Source organism: Conger conger, chromosome 3 (assembly GCF_963514075.1).
Source record: "Conger conger chromosome 3, fConCon1.1, whole genome shotgun sequence".
Classification (NCBI taxonomy): Eukaryota; Metazoa; Chordata; class Actinopteri; order Anguilliformes; family Congridae; genus Conger; species Conger conger.
In genome coordinates, this window is record NC_083762.1 from 36,048,841 (window position 1) to 36,071,401 (window position 22,561).

Below are 22,561 nucleotides of genomic sequence, written 5' to 3' on the forward strand. Positions count from 1 at the left end.
TGGTTGAGGCAGGGGCTCATGCGGCCTTAGGTGCATCACAGTTTAGTCACGTGGCAAGGCCTCACTCTACTGTGGCTTCAGTCAGTCTCGAAATCACAGAGCTACACAAGCTCGCCAGCAATTAACTTCCAGCTAACTAACTTGCTGGCTACTTCTCAGCTAACAGTTATAAAGTTCCATAACTTTGCTAGCTAACTGTAATTACCACTGTTATCTTGTGCATAATGTCTTCAAATTAAATGATGAGATTAAATGTCGATAACATTACACTATATACGATAATGAAATGTATTTCTAGAGAAGCCCATTTACCCAAATATCAAGCGACTCTGTACAGATAACCAACCCGCAAAATCCCCCGCTGTCTCTGTGGCCTACTTGTGGAAGTAGCGTATGGTAGCTTGTTGGCCAACGGTTAGCCTTTACATAGCCAATACGAAGAATGAAATGGTGAGTAGCCAACTGGTAAACTAAACAGCTTACGTAACCAGTTATTTGAGCTAGCTAAGTATTTTAGTTAACCACTCACAGCTAGTTTCTCTGGTTCTGCGATGGCATTTATGAATAAGGCTGTATTGAGAAATTGGATGGCGGAATATAGCAGCGTATTGTCTTACTGCTGTGATTCAAACTGGGCTATTTCTGTCAACAGCGGAGTCACACTCCTGTGCCGCGAAATATGCAATTTTTTCTACCATGGGCATTTTGTGAGTTTACTCACCGACAGCTAGCTGTGCACGGCTGGCGGAAAGCCCGAGATGCCAGTCGGGTCCTGCAGCTGTATAGCCTAGTTCCAACTCCGTTGATACGGGAAAGTCATCTCTGGACAAGCTCCCACTAGGATAGGCATCAAAATTCGAAACTGGGATTACCTTTCAGTAATCCATGCAGAATCAAACAGACCCATCATACTGCGGAATCACTGTACGCCATGCTCTTCATGTGTGTTTTGCGAGTTATGATATTGCTGAAGGGAGTAATATCAGGACTTTGTCTGCCGGTGCAGTTTGTTTGCATTTGCGCTCCCCTGACGCATCGCTGTCTGGAGCAATTGAGCCTGGAGCAAAATTTCAAAGTATTGAATTTTATTTTTATTTTGTCTTGGACCCTCCTCCCAAGTTCCTTTTAACAGGCCAAAAATGCCACGGGGCCTTCACCTGCACAACTCAAAAAGCGGGAAAACCCTGTGGAGGCTTGGGGAATCTCTGTTATGGCAAACAACAGGGGGTCAAGTTTTTCCCAATTTCGGATACCTGTGGAAACAAACTTAGAAATCATTGTCTTCAGCGTCTTATTGGACCGCTTCCCCAGCCCATTGGTTTGAGGGTGGTAGATGCTGGGTTGAACAGACCTGATGTCCAACAATTTGTATAGTTATTTTAGTATTTGTGACATAAACGAGGTGCCAGGAGAAAAAAAAGAAACGGCGCCTCTGCACTTTATTAGGTATTTATTAAACTTATATTTTACACTTGGGCTGTAGCCTACCCACTTACGTGATACGAAAAATGACGGTTTACACTTTTGTCTTTGTAAGCTTTACAGAGAGAGAGAGAGCAAGCAAATAAAAAGACAATAACAGGCTTTGTCCACCACCTAGTAGACAGCTTCCTTCCCGCAAACTGAGCCCAGCTACCATAATCCTGTTCTAGTATGTATAAGCATCTCATATTTGTTCAGGTGGTCGGAGTAGGTGTGTTTGAATTGAGCTGCAATTTGGGTTGGATTTTGGCAAAGTTATTGAATGCCATTTTCAAGTGCTAAATAGTTCATATACAGTGGGCTCCAGAATTATTGGCACTCCTGATAAATATGGTCAAAAATACTGTAAACTAATTTTCTGGTATTTTGTTGAATTCATTATGCCTGAAATGTGCCCCTGGACCACTGCCAGCAAAACATCCCCAAAACATCAATGATCCACCTCCACATGACCGTAGGTATGGCGGTGCCATTTCATGCTGCTTTTTGTGTCGTCTTATACTCTTTTGTTTCTCTGCAGTTCTTAAAATGTGAACCTTGGGTTCTTTATGACCTCCCTCACTATCTTCCTCACCATCTCTTCCTCACCTCAGGACAACGTGCACTTCCCAGCAAGTTTGCAACCGTTCCATATGTTTAACATTTTTCATTATTTCCCTTACAGTGCTAAGTGGTTTGTTTAACTGTTTATGTATTTTTTTTACCCATTACCAGACTTGTGAAGGTCAATTACCATCTGCCTCTTGAATCTTTTGCTTTTCCCATGCTGATAGATGATAAAGGGATTTTGCATGTGTGTTACCTCTTTTTTATGCACTAGTGAAACAGGAAGTGATGGAATGACACAATATAGTTTCCATAATGCATATGCACCCATAATGCATCCATATAAAGCAGCGATATCTGAAAAGGCAGCCTATAGCGTAGTGGTTAAGGTAAATGACTGGGACACGCAAGGTCGGTGGTTCTAATCCCGGTGTAGCCACAATAAGATCTGCACAGCCGTAGGGCCCTTTACCCTGCATTGCTCCAGGGGAGGATTGTCTCCTGCTTAGTCTAATCAACTGTACGTCGCTCTGGATAAGAGCGTCTGCCAAATGCCAATAATAATAATAATAATAATAAAAGGACCAGTGTGTGTGCTGATTTTTGTTTTAGCCCAGCATAAGACACCTGATTCTATTAAAGGTAATGATTGAAGACCATGATTAATTATATGAATCATTAAGTGTATTTGTATTTACTTAACTTTTTGTGCACGTTAAATGTTGTATAACTGCTCTTATGTTTCATTTGGGCATTTCCACCGCTTCTAACAAAACCTCACATGCCCATGTACAACATTTAAATATACTGCAGCATGTCCACGGTAGTAAGTAATTAACCTGAATTTAACACATGTTTGTTGCTTGTAAACATCACTTTCAATCATCGTCTGTGCTTAATTAGTGACAATTACTTTATCAACTTAGATTACTGAGGTGGTGCAACTGGGATAATTATTTCAGAAGGCTATTGTGACCTCTAGCTGGCAGATGGACTGATGTTCCATGCAAGAAAACACGGGGAGACGAAGACCATAAGCTAGGTATTTAACTAGCCGCAAGTCTAGACTGCTAGCTAGAGAGCTAGATAGCTGGTAAGTTCCTAGATGACTGGCTCACTGTGGCATTTCACAGTGACTAGATTTTTTGAGATTTTGCTGTTGCATGCTTACTGACTGATTATTCATGTACCTGAACTGAGCACATCTCATCAGATTACAGTGTGCCATGCTAAGAAAAGGCCTAATTCCCAGAGTTGGGGTATCACATAACCATAGAGTTGTTACAGAGTGTTTTATCAAGTCAGATCTGTGGAATACTCAGCTGCAGTTAATAGAAGAGACTAGATAATAATAGGGTTAAAGGCAACTGCAATTATAAGAGACAAATTAATAACAGTGTTAAAGGCAACTGCACTTATAAGAGACAAATTAATAACAGTGTTAAAGACAACTGCACTTATAAGAGACTAATTAATAACAGTATTAAAGGCAACTGCATTTATAAGAGGCAAATTAATAACAGTGTTAAAGACAACTGCACTTATAAGAGACTAATTAATAACAGTGTTAAAGACAACTGCACTTATAAGAGACTAATTAATAACAGTGTTAAAGACAACTGCACTTATAAGAGACTAATTAATAACAGTATTAAAGGCAACTGCATTTATAAGAGACAAATTAATAACAGTGTTAAAGACAACTGCACTTATAAGAGACTAGGCTAATTAACAACAGTGTTAAAGACAACTGCACTTATAAGAGACTAATTAATAACAGTGTTAAAGACAACTGCACTTATAAGAGACTAATTAATAACAGTATTAAAGGCAACTGCATTTATAAGAGACAAATTAATAACAGTGTTAAAGACAACTGCACTTATAAGAGACTAGGCTAATTAACAACAGTGTTAAAGACAACTGCACTTATAAGAGACTAATTAATAACAGTGTTAAAGGCAACTGCATTTATAAGAGACAAATTAATAACAGTGTTAAAGGCAACTGCACTTATAAGAGACTAATTAATAACAGTATTAAAGGTAACTGCATTTATAAGAGACAAATTAATAACAGTGTTAAAGGCAACTGCACTTATAAGAGACTAATTAATAACAGTGTTAAAGGCAACTGCACTTATAAGAGACTAATTAATAACAGTGTTAAAGGCAACTGCAGTTGGGATTTGATCACTACACTGAATAGTAAGTGCATGGGTAAAGCTGGGTGTACCACTTCGCCCCCCAATCCTGACCTCCTTCTTTGCATTAAACAATTAGATAAACGGTTTTGTATCATGGCAAAGGTACCCCCTCCCCCCAAAAAAAACATTAACTTTTAAAGAGAATGTAAATCAGTTAGTAAGGGATTCTATGCTACACAGAAACAGCCTGAATAGCGCTGCTTTGCCACATTTGAGGAGACTTGTTTTGTTGCCATGGAAGCGCAGGAGAGTGGCGCGGCTGCACGCACCGCTGAGCCAAGGTTGGGTGATTGATGGGCAAGGTAATGTGGGAGAGCTGTTCCCAAGGAAAATAGATTTTTGAATTTCTCTGGCTGGCGTTAGTGGCATGCCACTTTTCTGTAGGGTTGTGGGGTATTAAGAACTGGTGTCAGCCTCCCTGCACATTGTCTGCTCCGGGTGAACATAGATTCCACCCCCCCCCCCCCCCTTCCCCGTCACTGCCACTCGTTGCACCATTCTGCTCCGATGGTGAAAATATTCACACATGGGTGAATTACGGCCTATGTCTGTTCTTGTTTCATTTTTACTGTGCCTTCTACAAGGGCTCTTATGCATTTTACAGTCAATGGTATCACAGGCAGTCTATTTGTCAATACTACAGTGCTACGGCTGTTTACTGTTGACCATAAGTCCCTTGTCCTTACCCCATTTGAATGTGTCAGTCTTACTCTCATTTTTTGTAATGTCTGTTCATGAAATTGTCATCCCCTTTCCCCTCAGAGCATTGCTTGGAGGCAGCGAGACCATGCTTCATCTGAGATCCACAGAGATGTGCTTTCTCTGTGTCTGTGAAAAACTGACAGACCCTACACAGTGTAGCCTATTTACTAAAATACAGTGCCCCCTGGCCTTTTTGGATGGTAATGTTTTACCCCAGCCATAAATAAATCATGCAGAACAAAATAATATGATCTCACATAGAAATAAATTAGATGATTGGCTACAGTTAAAAGCCTATATACCAATACTGGGTATTACTTTTATCACCTTCTCCTGGGTATTACCATTCATCAGTGGTCTGTTGCAACCCAGATGTTGCTATGGAAACAGAACCCATTTGGCCTACAGTGTCTTACATAAAATGGCCAGACTCCACCTCTTCCTGTGGTGCATCGTGTGTTGTTAGATGCACAGAACTGTGTGGTTGGATGTTTACACTCATTTTCCTGTGAGTCTGTAATGTTATATCCCAGAGCTCTTTTTTTATACTTTATTTATTGTCACTCAATTTAACAATGTTTACAATTTCTTGCAAATAATTGTATTTTTTGTGATTACATAACAAAGTACATAAAAAAAGACATTGTACATATAGACAGCTAATATACTAACTAGCTGTTAAGATGGCTAATAATTCGAAAAAATTTGCCCACTCGATAAAATCAGGGGAAAGGACTGTGGATTGTGCTCCATCAGTTCATTTGTTTGTTTGTTTGTGCGTTTGTCAATACTGTGTCTGCTTTACACATCTAGCATATGACTTACTGGTAAATTTAGTTTAACCATCATGAAATGGCTGCGCTACACGCTAATCTGGTGGAGACCTACACTGCTACACTGTTTTTGGTTGCAGTGCTTGGATTTATCTTTATATTTAGGCTATAGCTTATAAATGCAATTATAAGCTTATAAGGCTTCATGCTACTACAGTAACCTAGTAGATAGTTAAGTAACCAGCAAACAATCTTATCTGCTCAATTTCACTCAAATGTATCCAAACCCTTTAGACGGTGCTTCATTCCACAGCAAGACAGTGATCCCAAACATAAACCAATGCTCTCTTTCTTCCTTATGATGGAGTCAGGCCTTTCTTCCTAATTATGTTCCTAATGATGTTGTTACATTTCAAATCCTTTGTGCTGGAGTACAGAGCCAAAATAACGGAAATTGTACCACTATTCAAATACTGTCGGACTGCACTATACTGTGCATGAAGATTATATTGGTCTAGTCATGCCCCTTTTATTAGTTTTATTACACTGGTATTATTTAAAATGAGAAATGTTAGATTTTCTGAGATTGATATTGGCTCCAAGCTGTCCTTTGTGCTGGAAAACATTCAGCATCTTCAGCATGTGCTGACATTTCCATAGCAATTTTGTTTATGATCTTTTTTATGGTGGCGAGATTTGGATTTGATCTGTTTGAATTTTGAAAAGTTCAAAGATTCTTAAGTCGAAATGAAACCTGACCTCTAAATGGAACTTTTTAATATAATGTTCAATTTTAATACCAAAATCTTTCTATAATGTATCCATGATAAAAAAATGAAATTAATTGCATCATTTGGGAAGTCATATGCAGCTGTGTTCACATTCTATTTTAAGAATTTGTTTTGAATTTGTTACAATGTAGTCTTGTGATATGTGTGCATGCTGTAGTTGTCCAAGGTGTACTACTACAGTACATGCTCACAATGCATTAATATTGTTGTTTTTGTTTACTTGTAATCAATATTTTGTTGAATTTTACTCAAGATGGACAGTGAGTTATTCATGTATTCCCTCTCTGCCTTATGTCCCCTGACTGCAAGGTTTTGCCATAATTTCAGTGTAGGGAATAGAAAAATAACAGTATTTATGCTTGTTTTAGCTTGCATAATTCAGATTACACAACAGTATTCATATAATTGCATTTATAATAAAATGAGAACCAAAGATGACATATTAAGAGTTGATTATGGGTAAAACTACTCTTAGATGTAATTATTGAAATATACCACAGCCATGCTTTTCTGAAAGCAAGTGGATTACATATTAATTACATATTAATTGTATTAAAATGACCTTGTCTCCCTAGCAACGCAATGAAGAATTGAATGTGAGCTTGTCACCTTGTCCCCACATTGCATTTTGCAGGTTTTCTACCCCCTCTCATTATTTTATAATCTACCATAAATAATGGCCAGCCCTGAAATATTCATTTACACATGGAATCCATTTTGCTCTTTGTTTTGTGAAGTGGAGTCTCTCTTCATGCTCCAAGGAGCAATCCATGCAGAAGGCTTATCAAGACCATATCCAAGACCCACAGACCCACAGACCAGGGTTCTGTGCAGCAGCGTGTATCTGCCTCTGCAGGGAATGCTAAACTGCCTCAGGAATTAGACGACCACCAGGACTGATCCCAGAGGATGGCAGTGCATACACAACATCCCTGCAGCCTCCTGTCGCTGAAAGTCAAAATACTCTATCCATGTCTTTTTGAATATGATACTCATTATTTGGACATTTGGATTTAGACATATAGGCACCAGTCATTTGCGTTCATTGGATACACCTGCATTTACCTATTTTTCAATGGCCAAATCCCTCCAAAGCTGGTGGCTTACTACTCCCCCCATCTGTGTGTTGATGTGTTGATGTGTTGATGTGTAGGTCCTTGTCCTGGAGGTGAGTGGAGATTTTGTGTTGGGAGGGAGGGAGGGGGTCACCAGTCAGCGCCATGCTCAAGGGACCTTACTGCATTCATTACAATGGATGTATGGAATATTATATTATACATGTACATATGCATTTGTATGACCTTCCATTTGCATATGATTTCCTTTTAAATTTGACAGAGCCAAAGTGGGGGATTGCTTTATCAGATACCCCCATCCTCTATGTTGGAGGCAAAATGCATTATATTAAATTACAACTATACTTTCAGTGAGCAATTTAGGTAGACCTGCACACCAGCTTGGTTAATGCAAATATTTAATTAGCCAATTACATGGCAGCAACTAAATTAATAAAAGCATACAGATGTGGTCAAGAGGTTCAGCTGTTTTTCAGAACAAATGTCAGAATGAGGAAGAAATATTATCTGTTAAAGTGACTTTGACTGTGGAATGATTATTGGTGCCAGACAGGGGAAAATGGTGGGAAAAACAAAGAACATCCAGTGAGCAACACTTCTTTGGGCAGAAATTGTTAATGAGAGAGGTCAGAGGAAGAGGGCCAGACTGGTCGAAGGTGACAGGAAGGTGACAGTACGGCAAATAACCACACATTACAACAGTGGTATGCAGAAGATAATCTCTGAACACACAATGCACCACATCTCTAATTGGATAGGCTACAGCAGCAGAAGAAAAAAAAAAAAGTGTAATAAATGCCTAATAATGTGCATACTGAGTGTATTTGTCTGCATTTTGTTTTCACTACAGATTCGCTTATTGAGAAGGGTAATATGGAAATATGCTTTCTTTGCTCCTGTAATGAAGATGCACATCGCTGGTTTCAAGAATGTAGATTGTGCTGAGCCAGACTTTTACCTTTCAATATTATGTATTTTGATTAAAATGTCTGTTTATTTCGTACCCTGATTCATTATAAACTGTGGTTTTCAAACTTGGTTCTGGGGACCCACTGTTTTTTGTTGCAACTGAGAAACATTATGTACAGTACACTACAAGTGTTAAATGTGATTTGTATATGCTTAAATTGGTAAGGACGATTAGTTAATATCCATATCAGTACAGACTCTTGAGTGGTGCTGTGGATAATAATGAACAAGAGCTATGTAGTCAATGTGTCATCACTACCTTTCACGCTGGCAAAACGATCTGGATTCAAATAGCTGTTATATTTTCACGCTCCCTGCACCATCCCCTTTCTGGCTTCTGCCTCTTTGATATCAGTCTGGTGGACAAATCTGCCATAACTTGAATAGGACTGAAAACACTCGCATTTTGATTTACAAATCATAGGAGAGTATGCGCTTTACTTTAAGGCTTTGAATGTTCCATCTAGTGAACAGAAGGATCTCTCTGAATGGTTGTCTATGCTATACAACATGCCTCAGGCCATGTTCTGTGGGTGTACTGTCAGGGTAGACAGTTGGCCACTGTAAGGCTGGTTAATTTCATTTTGTGTTCACTACAGTCTCATTTCCACATTATTAAATATTTGGTCTGTTGCATTGTTTAACATGTCCCAATCAAGCTGGCAAAATATTAAATCTGTAGAACATGACATTTGCTCCCAGCAAAGAATCACTGGACAAAAGGAGAAAGTCAGATTTGGCTACTGATCTAACTTAGTTCAATCAAAGCAGCCAATAATCTTTGATCTTCTAATTGCTTATACTCTTTGCAACATATACTGTATTTACCTGTTTAGTGACCATTCTTGAACATTTATCTCAGATACACCTGTTGAGGTTCACACATTTACATTTTACATTTACATTTTAGTCATTTGGCGGACGCTTTTAATCCAAAGCGATTTACAAGTGCATAGGTTCTTCCACAAGTCGAAGCATCACATCCACAACTAGTAAAAAAAATGTTTTGGGTTAGACAAGAGGGATAGGGATATCGGAAAGGGGTGGGGGGGGGGATCAGGAGGTAGGATTAAGGTCCAGTTTGAAAAGGTGTGTTTTTAGTCTGTGTCGAAATAGGGGGAGGGATTCTGCTGTCCTGACAGAGGTAGGCAAGTCATTCCACCACTGAGGAACCAGAACGGAACACAGGCGTGAACGTGCAGCTCGACCGCCAGGTGCTGGTAGTGAGGCGAGCAGTCGGTCAGCCGGTCACATAATAATGCTGATGAATAAAATGTTGTGTTGCCCACTAAATCATAACAGGAATTTGTTCCGCAAGTCCCTTACACACCCAGTCTTTCGCTATAGGGAGAATAACGTAATCATGAATGAAATCAAACTTGTTTCACATTTGAGAGATGTGGAATCAGAGGACTGTTTCACTGCATGTCTGTATGTTTGTCAGTGTGGGTCAGAGGCACACATTTTGTCAACTTTTAAAATTGTATAATGGAGTGGGGAGCGTCCTTATTTTTCTGTATTTAAGGTGGCCACCCCAATGTATGGTGTAATAACTTGTATGGGCAGGAGATGGGAGGGGTGCTTCTGTCATTCCCGGTCAGTTAACCAATCAAGGCACAATATGTGAAAGCGTGTAACAACTGCTCAAAAAGTCTGCTCATCTTAAAGGGACAGAGGGTATGTTTTATAATGCTTTGTAATATATAATATTAAAACACGTGACCAGCATGTTTAAAATGGCCAAAAGATTATAATAGTTTGGGACATTAATACATTCAGGTAACATTTTGGTGCTCTTGAATATGCCCTCCTCCGGGTACTCCGGTTTCCTCCCACAGTCCAAAGACATGCAGGTTAGGCTGATTGGAGAGTCTAAATTGCCCATAGGTATGAGTGTGTGAGTGAGTGGTGTGTGTGCCCAGTGATGGACTGGCGACCTGTCCAGGACGTATTCCTGCCTTTCGCCCAATGTAGGCTCCAGCCCCCCTGCGACCCTGTTCAGGATAAGCGGGTTAGGATAATGAATGAATGAATGAACACCCATTAGCTGTCAATTCCTCTGATTGTGTATGCCTGAAATATATAGATGTTGAACTAGAGATTAGATTATATCAGATTAGACTTTACCACTTTTACATTACATTATTGGCATTTGGCAGACACACTTATCCAGCACGACATACAGTTGATTAGACTCAGCAGGAGACAATCCTCCCCTGGAGCAATGCAGGGTTAAGGGCCTTGCTCAAGGGCCCAACGGCTGCGCGGATCTTATTGTGGCTAAACCGGGAATAGAACCACCGACCTTGCGTGTCCCAGTCATTTACCTTAACCACTATGCTACAGGCCACCCCACTTCTGTGGTAATTTATCTCCGGTCTTACCAGGAGGATATACGATCAAAGTGTAAATAACAATGCACAATTCAGGACCATACATACGTATGTAAAACAGTGTATATTGGGACTTTTGATAGTATTTGTTTTAAAATTTCGCAACGCAAAAACATTTGCTCCATTGTGACTCATTTGATTCAATAGGTTGTGGTTTTTATGACAAATTGTAATATAAATTTATGTAAAAAGTATAAGGAGGAAGCAGTTCTGGGTGTGCCGCAGTCTGCATTTAATTCACAATAGTTTTCCCTGCAATACGACAATCCTAGGGACTTTGTACTATTATCTGTATCTGGCAACCCTGAGACCTAGTACCAGGGTGATACTTCATGCCGAATTGCAGCATAAGAATACAACCGCATCGGAGAGGGAAAACTTCGGAGTGAAGATGCACTGTGATAGGAACAAAGGATTTCTAAAATACAGCATGTACTTGCTGGTCCTGGACATTCTTTAATGAGAGAGTGGGCAGGATAGTCTCACATCCTGTGCTGTGTGATAGATACAGGTGTTAAAGGTCAAGGAGATGGAGGCTCACATTTCTACCAGCTTTGCGCAAGTGCAGTGTGCTGCCTCATGGCATGTGCTCCAGTTGTTCTGGATTAATTGAGCCATTTTTACTGTGATGATGTCATTAGATTTTTTTTTACCACTGCCTCATTTTTCCCAGACTGCATTTTGTGTGATTATTGCAGAGGCTCCCAAGAGAAATAAGTAGGCCTAAATTGTGTAATTCTGCAGTTTGAGTTAGCTGAACGGAAAAAAAAGAAATTGGGGTTTAGAAAATGCAAAAACTAGTTGTAGTGCATTTCAGACCTACTGTAGGCCAGCGTCTTCTGCAATCCAACCTCAAAATCTCACAACCACATCACCGTAATGCAATGCCTATGGCTGCACTTCAAATAATCAATCGCGAACTCCCAAACCAATCACTCACTACACAAAATTTTTTTTTGCCTGCTATCGACACCATATGTCCAATACAAACAATAGCAATTAGCATCATCCCCTGACTTTAACTTCACTGCTTATTTTTTCATTTAAAATATTAATTCCAAAGACCAACTACACAAGCACATCCTAGATGGGCCTATTAATCAAATGTTCTTTCAACAACCAGCAATAAAACAAGCCGCTATGAAAATAATGCAATGAACTCATCAGGACTGAGTGTGTCCATATTGAGTAGTTCAAGCCCACAAGCTGTGGTGCTGCATATACATGCATGCAGTGAGTCAAAATAATGGCATTTATCAACTTCTCTTAGCCATGACATTTGTTTTTACTAAAGCCACCCTTGGGAAATGTGGATATCTAAATCTCATAGGTTCTTGAATGAATTTCTCTGCCTTGCTTTCTTAAATCTTACTAAGGGAAAATAAGAAGGCTCCCATGGAAACAAGCCCTGTGAGTGAATGATATGTCCCATGGTGCATTGCAGAACAGAGCATTAAGGAGCAGATGCTATCATTGACTCTGAATATTGGGCTGGCTGCGCTGATGGTATGTTTGCAGAATCATGGGCCTGCACTCCATCTTGTTTCAAAGTAAAGAGCAATGAAGGGCAATTTGGCAAAGTGTTGTGATTTACTAGGAATAACGGAAGCCCAGCTGTCTTGAATCAAGCCATTTATCTGCATGGGGGTGCCTTGGAACCCTTTATCCTACACCACAAGAAATGTATACAATCTAGTCCTATCAGAAGGGAGGCCTTCTCAGAAATTGTTTTTGTTAGAGGATCTCCTGCCATCCCTAAGATTATTTTCTTGTCTGTGATGGAAAAATAATGCATTTTTAGTTACTGGATTTTCTCTTCTGTGTATAAAGAGGCTGATCATGTGACTGTAATGGGGCTCTGCAAGGAGTGGGGAGGTGCTGATTTTCATGTGTGAATGTGTTGCTATGGAAACCTCTAGCATGGTGGCTTGTGAATTTTTTTTCATAGGGTTTCAGTTGTGCTGTGGCATTACTGCGAATCAGCTTAGTCAGATCCATAGTGCATTCATAGTCATTGTGTGATCACATCCTGCTGAAATTGCTTGAGTGGAGACATCTGAGGAAACTGACTACAAACTGTTGTTATATTGTCCTTTTATTTAGGTTATTTCAGGGGTCGCTTATGAGACATATTGAGAATGTAGAGGTAGGTTTATATACAAGTATTTCGCTTGTAGAATAATCACTTGTCTACCCTGAAACATCTGTATAAAAATATTTCAAATAATTTGAAAAAATCTCCACATCTCCATGAGATGTTTATTATAACCTTTGAACCAACCGTAACTACCTAGCTTAAAAACATTTCTAAATACTTAAAATCTAAACTTTAATGACAATTTAATTGAAATTGAAGATCTCCAATGTGGTCTGGTATTCAATTAAGCTATTTAATTGCTTAATTTGAGTCATTGATTTGGTGACAACTTGAATCACCTATTGTTCCAGGTGTCAAACACCTGCCAGATGAAAGGCATTTAAACTCTGTGGATCAGCAGGAGTGCAGTGTCCATTGAATAGTGTCTTAACAGGATTTGCCATCCTGCAGCCCCATCTGTGCACATTTTTGTGCCTGAAGACATGTAATATAGAACTCAAGATACTCTGAACTGGGAGTGTATTTCATTATACTTAACATTTTTGCTCATGGCACATGGATAATTGTTCACTGGACCAATTGTTCTTGTCAAAGAGAAGTCTCTGACATGGCAAAGAGCAACAAAAGCTGGACAAGTCATTGATTGTGTGTGTTCCAGAGTACACAAAGATACCTTTACACTGTTGATGTGTGACCAAATGCTTTGGAAGCAGTAAGATTCCTGAGCTACATCTCTGTAGAGCTTAGCGACTTGAATCCATCTAAGACCTCAGGGAAAGTGTGGTGACCCATGATTTACATTTAGTTACGTATTCAAAATATCGAATTTGAAATTCATGTCACGCAATTGTTAATGCTATATTCAATTTCCCTTCTTTATTGGGTTATTGTGTTTCTAATCAATCCATGTTAAGGCATATTTCTTTGGTTTCATACATTTTTTGAAGTAGTTGATTCTACACCCTTAATAAAATTACATAGTGGGCCGTATTCTCCAGAATCAACTTCTCATGGCGCAATGGTGCAGTCACCAGGCGATGTGCGTGGCGTACTGAGTGTGGCTACTGAATCTTGCCGTTTTACGCCATGCACCACACCAGTTTCTTCAATGCCCTCTTGTGCAAATTGCATATAAAAACCTACAAAGTATGACCAACCACCATATTACTCCTTTAAAAACATTTCAAATATGACTTACACTTATATGGAACTGTACATATGGCTGTGGAATGCTCTGACATACTTTAAAAGGTTACTAACTTTAAAAAGATTGCGTGGGTATAAATAAACTGGCAAGTAGTTTATCAAAGAGTCTGAGTTTGCCAAACCGCCCCACCCCATGTAAAGAGATGTGCCAGCATTTAGGCTACTGTCTGTAAGCAGTACATGGGTTGTTTAAAATAGCCAACAAAGGCTACTATAATCCCATGGTAATCCCCCTCGAGTGCCCATTGACATCACATCGCCTGCCACTCACAAGTATTGTACAAAGAACTCTGTGATACCCCCTTCAGAATGCATTGTTGCTGGCTTGGTCAGGTGTCTATCACTGGGACATCTGAACATTTTAGATGCAAATTTGCAAGCTAGTTTGGTAAGTTTTCTTTAAATAATTTTGTACGCCATGCATTGTTGACCTACAGGGTGCCTACTTGTGTAGTTTGAGATTTGTTTCTGCATTTTCTTTCTTTCCTATTGTTGGTACTGTCTCTGGTCTTAAAATTGAACCTGGCACTTGGCCAGCTCTTTATATACCAATGAAATCATCCGCGAAATCTTAAAATGGCCAAATCTTAAAATAAAAACCGTACTTTTATTTTTATGCTGAAGTGTTATCAGAAACTTTTTAATCAGAAACTATTTCACTGTAAACTCAACAAAAGGTTACACACTACAGTACATTCCTGCATTGATTCTCCAGGATTTGAGTTCACATTGAGAGAACATAATATGAACTGCCACAAGCCAACATGTTCTCCAAAATTGCTATGGCATCTTTGTTGTAAATATGAAATGAACTCTAAATGTTTTTTTTAAGAAAACATAAAGGTATCTAAATGGCTGAAAAAGATGGAGTTACTCCCAAATGGTACAGTAAAAATACAAGTTAGTGATTTGTTGTCCTGATCTGTTGTTGAACATTTTGCTTAGACTGGTTTAATTTTCAGTACCTACTGAGTTTGATATTTTATGTATTGTGTTCCTCAATTTTGTGATGTATAATTGGAGTAGATCATATGTTAATAAATAACATTTTTGAAAAATTAGGACCTGCTCTTGTGTTTTGAAAACACAAAATACAATTAATCTTGGTTTGAGAAAGGTATGTCTGTTACTCTGCTTAAATTAAATGGCACTGGTGGCTGTGGTTTGGGAGTTGGAGTCTTGGTCCATTGGGCTGTGTGTACCACAGTGTGATAGCAGCACTCACTCTCTCTTTGTCAATTGAAGCTCATGAAGATGTCCTCCTGGTCTCATCCCCCAGCTGCCAGCCCTGGGATTACAAAAATAACAGATGCTTCACTAATAAATTCCTGTGAACTCCCAAAACAAATTGACATCTGTGAGGACCTGACACCTGCTTCCCACTGAGTGGCTCAAGACGATACAGCTGGACTTGGGCTTGCTTAATACTTTACACCCCTCTCTCTCTGAACACTTTGAAGAAATACTTGTGCCACAGCCTCTTTGCTTCTCAATGTATTGTAAAGAAGGATTATACTGTATATGTAGTATGTGCTGTCGTATGCAAACATTTAGGCACCCCTGGTCAATTGTGCCTTTCCCAATTAAAAAAAAAAGCCTTTTACAATCTTGATGAACAGAAGCGAACCTGACCTGGTACAAAGTTAAACATGACATATTTCTTCAAATTTTAAAGCAAAAAAAAGAAAAGAAAAGAAATTTAGTTTCAAAATAATAAAAAAAGGACAAAGGCCCTGTGCAAAGGTTTGGGAACCCTGTCAGCTCCTCGGGCCACACAAAAGCTTGCAAACACTTCCTGTAGCCAGCTAAGAGTCTTTCAATTCTTGTTTTTGGAATTTCCCCCCATCCTTCCTGGCAGAACACTAGAAATATTATTTGAGCTCCTTGCATATATGCCATGTTTAAGATCTCTCCACAGATTTTCAATATCAGTATTCAAGTCTGGGGACTGTGGTGGCCAATTCAAAACCTTCGTCCATCTTTCCTGGTGGTACTTCGTGGTTGATTTCAAGGTATGCTTTGGATCATTGTCTTGCTGGAATACCCAACCTCTCTTCAACTTCAATATCTGAACTGACGTTTAACCATTAGCCTCTAGAATTTCGCAATATTTGGTGGAATCCATTCTTCCTTCCACGTGCAGAATATTTCCCGTGCCCCCAGCTGCCACACAAGTCCAAAGCGTAATGGATCCACCTTCATGCTTAACAGTTCGCAAGGTGTTCTTCTCTTTTTTCTACAAAATATACCTGGTGGCCAAAAAGTTCAATTTTGGTTTTCCAAAGCACATTGTTTCATTGTTTCAATGTTTTCTTTTCAATACGTTCAGGCGCTTAATATTGTGTTGAGATCTTAGGAAAGGCAACTCTGCCATGTAGTTATTTGTTGTTTAAAGTATGTTGTATTGTTGTCCTGTGATCAGCTAAACCCGTGCCTGCTACTCTTTTTTGCTGCTCTTTTGCAGTGATGTGTGGGTTCTTCTGAGCATTTCTCACTATGTGAATATTTTATATCTTGGGTTCGCAGAACAATCTTACCCAGCCACAGCCAATCAACAGGTACCCAGCTAGGGTACCAAACCAATGGTTAGCATATATCAAGAAATCATGCACTGAACAAGTGCATGCAATTTTCAATGCCTTGTAACCTTTGCTGTGCTTGTTAAACACCACAATTATCAGAGATAAATTCTGACTAGTATGATTTGAAAAGTACACTTATGCAAATGCTAAGCTAGCCATCAGAAACACTGGGAAGTAATTGCTATGCATTCTTACATTCAACTTTTCTGAGCTGCTGGCAAGTCCAATGAAGTTTTTTGTTAACATTTCAGTTAAACCTTCTGGTAAAGTTTTAGATCAGATATTGTTTTGGCAGATCTAGCGAAAGAGATATTTCCAGTGCTCTATGTATCTAGATTGGCTTCAAATCTAAAGTTAACATTTTCTTCTGTAATGTTTCCCTGGAATACCAAACCTGGAAAATAAATGATGAGTACTATATGTCTGGAATAACAGTGGGAAAACAGCTGATATGTTATGTTAGGAGCATCTTGACTGAACATCCTATTTTCTTCATGTAGCTGTTGCTTGGACCAAATTGATTGAGGAAGTTGAGTAACAGTCATCAGTGCATGACAAATGTGTGTTATATGTTATGAGAAAGAGTGTGTGTGAGGGAGAGAGAGAGAGAGAGAGAGAGATAGATGGTAATATAATGATATCCATCCAACCTGTGTTATGGTGATACATTTTTAAATACAGTAGTTGTGGTGAGAGATTGTGTTGGAAACTGTCTGACGAAATAACTTAGATCGTTCCTTGTCCTCATGCAAATATCTACCAGAGTACACTTTATTTTTCGATAATGTATTTTTATTTAAACACTTTTGAAAAGGTTTCTGTATCACACTGCTGTTCTGCAATACATAGTAGAATTCAGTCTTGCCAAATTCTGTCACAGCAACAGCGCGGCAGTTTTATATCATGAAGAGGGAGTTGGTCTTTCAGCCAAAAGGTTTCTGGCTGCAATCCCAGGTTGGATAGTTCTCTTATACCATTTAAGTAAAGTGGTGAACTCTTGGAAATATGAATATCTAATGTCTAAACTATGTCAGGCACCTTGGAGAACACTAGAATGTAATGCAATCCGTAGAATAATGCAATGTCATATATAAAGCAAAGAAAACCCTTTAATATTCTAAAGGGCTGTGTCTTTCTAGTCTACTTCCCCAGCCACAGTACTTTCTGTCCCTGTTCTAACTCACCGTTGCTCTTCTGCATTTTTATGCTGCAGTGCCGATCCAGAGAGATAGTGAGAGAGAAATGGTCAGGTGTTGCTTTGAATACAGATGCAGTCTACAGCATGTGACAGGCAGGCTTAGGGAATGCTGCTGTTTCTGGTGGGTGTAATGAATGTCTGACAGCCTGCTGAGTGCTGTTCAAAAATCTGCCCTGGTGCTTCTAAAAATGAGTGCAACTATTCTGGTCATGTGATCTCTGAGAAGTAGCCAATGCTCCTTATATGGAGGCCTTTATGTTAGAATGTAAACCCTGCTCTTTTAATTCTGTGATATCTTCAGTCTTTTCTTGCTTGTGATATGTCCTGGACTTTAGGTCTGCAAACTTTCAGAAGATGCCCATTCGATCATCAGAATAGAGCTCTCTTCTCATGTTCTCTTTTTCTTTGTCAGGTTCATTCAGAAATGATGGGATTAAGGCTTCTGATGTCCTGCCTGTTCTGAAGGAGAAGGTGGCCTTTGTGTCAGGTGAGTTCAGGATTCAGCATTCATCTAAAATGACTTGTATGCATTAAACCATTCCTTGTGGTTGGAACAGAACTTGAGGTCATGTGAAGAGAAGCTGTAGATTATTTGTAATGTCCTGGCTCATGATAGCTTTAATTATAGCTACAGGAGGGCGGGCTTCTGACACATTGACCATGACAGAATCAGACAAATATGCTACTGACGCATGTGGGCATTTAAAACAAATTGATACATATTTTCTTCCAGATGTTTAAAATTGCATGTTTCATATGGGCCTCGTGAAGTGGCTTGTAACATACTAGAAACCTGGTTTAGTTCCAGGTCTTCATTCCAGCCATTGCTTAAATGAGCGAATTAATCATATAGTAGATCAGACAGGAACTAAAATGACCTGTTTCTCCTGGTGTCAATCAGTTGTGTATCCCTAGCATCAGTAATGGACTTGCTGCTGCTGTAGAATAAACCATTAGTACTGAATGGTCACTGCCTTTATGGACCTTGTTGTACATGCTTATCCCAAAGCTCACAATCCAAGATGGAGGGCTTACATTATTGGTGGAATTGGGGCAATGTGCCTCACTGAAGGATGGAAAACCTGTAAACAGAGCCAACATGGAGTTACAGAGGGGGAATAGAATAATGTCAAAGTCAATTAGAATCTGGCCACTGTATTGAACATGGCATCACAGTGGTGGAATGGGACAATGTCATTTACAATTCAGCCAAGAAAGTCAACATGGAGTTGCATTGGGGGATTGGAATTATGTCAAAGTATAGTTATAATCCTGCTGTCAGAACCAACATTGAATCTCTCCTCCTTTATTTCAGTTTTTTATTCACTAGTTTTTCTCCCAAATTTTGAAAGTTACCACTCCTGTTTAAAGCCGTTAGTTGAGCTGCACCGTTACTAAGTAGGTGGTCTAGGCCAGCCTTTCTCAAACCCAGTAGGTGACCCCCCCCCCCCCACCACCACCACCCACCAAACAACCCCACCCCCCACATCTTTTTTAGTGCTTTTTTATTATTATTATTATTATTATTATTATTATTATTATTATTATTATTATTTTATTAATTTTTTTACTGTATTTTCAATGAGCATAAAAGCCCTAACACTGTTTTTATTATTGTTATTTAATTTCTTTTTGTACTTTTTTTGTCTTTTTAATGCTTTATTTTGGTTAAATGTTTGGCTAAACACAGATGATTAACCTTAATTGAAGGCTTTGAATTGATTTGAAGGCACTAATGCGACGGGTGTGCCTGCTTTCTCGCCTCTAATTGATCAAATCGAGGTAGACAAGATGACAAAGCCACCCGAAGAGTGTTTTCTGACTGAAGCCTATTTCTATACTTTGTCTTGGTGGCAGTCGTGAGAAAAGGCAGTCTCGCACAGATACATGGAGTGGAAAGACAACAATACCTTCACTGCCACTTCGCTGAGCTGTGGGTATTCAGCAGCACATGACAGCCAGAATTCAGATAATGAAAGTCGGCCGAAACGCAACTGTAGACCAGCATCACAAGACAGTTCCAAAAGTTTATCCTGCATCACAGGTGGCAGATCACTATTCTCGGGATTGGCTAATGGATCTCGGACTCATTGTTTCTCTGAGAGATGCGATTTTGAAGGAAAGTACTTCTCGAAATGACGCAGAGTTTCGGTAAGGTGTTGAACGATGATAGCTGTCACCGGCCCCAGACAGACACCTTCAACATCAGCTAGGGATGATAGACAGTCGAACATGTCGTAAACACCCCGGTTGACCCTGTCGCTCCAGACTGACAGTTTTTTTTTAAAGGCCATGATTTTATCATTGGCCTGGAAGGCATTGCATGATTTCCCTTGGATAGACAAGTTGAGGGCATTTAATTGCTGCAAAATGTCAGAGAGGTAAGCTAACTTAACTACCCAGGACTCATTACGTAGATGCTCAGCCAGACTAGATTTTTTACTATCCAAGAATGCCCCGATCTCATGCCTCAACTCGAACACTCAGCTTACCACCTTACCCCGAGACAGCCAGCAGACCTCGGTGTGCAGGAGGAGATGCGTGTGTTCGGCGCCCATCTCTTCACATAGAGATGTGAACATCCTGGAGTTAGATGCATGGGCTCTAATGTAGTTCACGCATCGGACCACTTGATCCAAGACCTCATGCAGCTCTGGGGATAGACGCTTTGAGGCAAGCACCTCTCGGTGTATTATGCAGTGCGTTGCCTGGACCAAAGGTGCTACTGCTGTCACCCGAGTAAGAACGCCGTTGTGCCTCCCTGTCATAGCTGCAGCCCCGTCAGTGCATACCCCGACACAACGATCCCACGGCAACCCATGGCCTCTGATATACTCAACTAACACACATCCAAGATTTCCCCAGCAGTTGTATTTAATGGTAACTCTTTACAACACAGAAAATCTTTGTGGAAGCGCCCCCCATGAGCATATCTGATGTACACCAGAAGCATAGCCAGATTGAAGAATTGTTGGACACAAAGCCGAATTTGATGTAATTTTGGTCATAATTTCGAGTAAATGGGCAATGTTTTTTTGCCGGTGGTTCATTGGGAACATCAGGTGTAGCATTAGTAGGTGTATCAGGTTGTCTTTTAAAGAAACCCTTGATGCTAGCTTGCTTTAAGCATGCCATATTGAGCTTGTAGATGTAGTGTGTGTATGCCTGCGATTGAACGTTCAGAGTGACAGTGACAGAGATAGAACAGAGCATGTAACCTCTCGCGGGTGGGAAAGCTTCACGTTAGAGAATGTTGGACGGGTGACGTAGGGACAGGGGCGTGCCGAGCAGAGTCGCGATCATAGACAGTAAAAGAAATAGAATTTTTAGTGGAGGAAGGGCAGGATTCAGGGGACCGGCAGCGACCTCTCCACGGACCGGCACCGGTCCGCGGCCCATAGATTGAGAAACGATGGTCTAGGCCAGGGGTCGGCAACCCTGGTCCTGGAGAGCCGCAGGGTGTGCTGGCTTTCGTTGTTACTTGGCATTAGTTGATCAATGAAAGCCGTTGATTACACAGTTAACTCACCTCACCTGGTTTCTTGGGTCTTAATCGATTGCTTATTTTAAGGTGGCGACGAAAGCCAGCACACCCTGCGGCTCTCCAGGACCCCTGGTCTAGGCAAATGGTGCATCTGGCAAAGGTCTATCACATGCTCCTGATAAACCAGAGCTGTGAGGCAGTTCATAATTGTGTGCCAAGCTGTAATAAATAATACAACATATCTGCACATCTAGGCATGTGCTGAACAGAACAGTAGACTGAACAAACATGAAGAAGCTTCTCACTATGTATGCTGCCCAGTGCCATAAATGCATTAACACCAGAAGTATGCGATGATCTCACTTACAAAATACCAAGAACCACACCCTTAAATACCTGTCTGATGTTCTCAGTTGGAAACGTCATCATCATGAATCACATGACAGACAGCCATCTTAACAATGGAGAAAAGACATTAACACAAATACGTACACAAATATTTCACACAAAGAATGTGCACAATGCCAAAATCAGTGAAATGAGCCATCATTTGAGCCATCATAAAAAGGTGCCTCTAAATAAAGATACTGTGGAAAGAACAAGAAAAGGATCAGGACAGAATTAGCATTATCAAGTGGCTGCAGGTCAAGTCCCTGCTCAATACCTACAGTGCTGTAAAAAAAGTTTTTCAAGTCTCTGGACAAAATGTAATATTGGACCAGGGTAACCTTTTTGGATTCATACACTCGATACAGGGCGGCCTGTAGTGTAGTGGTTAAGGTACATAACTGGGAGACGCAAGGTCGGTGGTTCTAATCCTGGTGTAGCCACAATAAGATCCGCACAGCCGTTGGGCCCTTGAGCAAGGCCCTTAACCCTGCATTGCTCCAGGGGAGGATTGTCTCCTGCTTAGTCTAACCAACTGTGTGTCGCTCTGGATAAGAGCGTCTGCCAAATGCCAATAATGTAATGTAATGTAATGTAATGATGCCTCCCAGCCAACTTCCCTACAGATTTTATCAAGACAGTGGGATGCCTCACAGAAGTAACATGCA

The 22,561-nt window shown here is 40.1% G+C and overlaps 1 protein-coding gene across 1 annotated transcript in view; it reads left to right on the plus strand.

Annotated features, from left to right (window-relative positions):
* LOC133123297 (kalirin-like) overlaps nt 1–22,561 on the plus strand; it is a 151,018-nt gene that overhangs the window by 19,180 nt on the left and 109,277 nt on the right. The window contains exon 2 of the mRNA XM_061233642.1: nt 18,435–18,509. Within this exon, the coding sequence (XP_061089626.1) occupies nt 18,435–18,509 (75 nt within the window). The remainder of the gene's footprint in view (nt 1–18,434; nt 18,510–22,561) is intronic.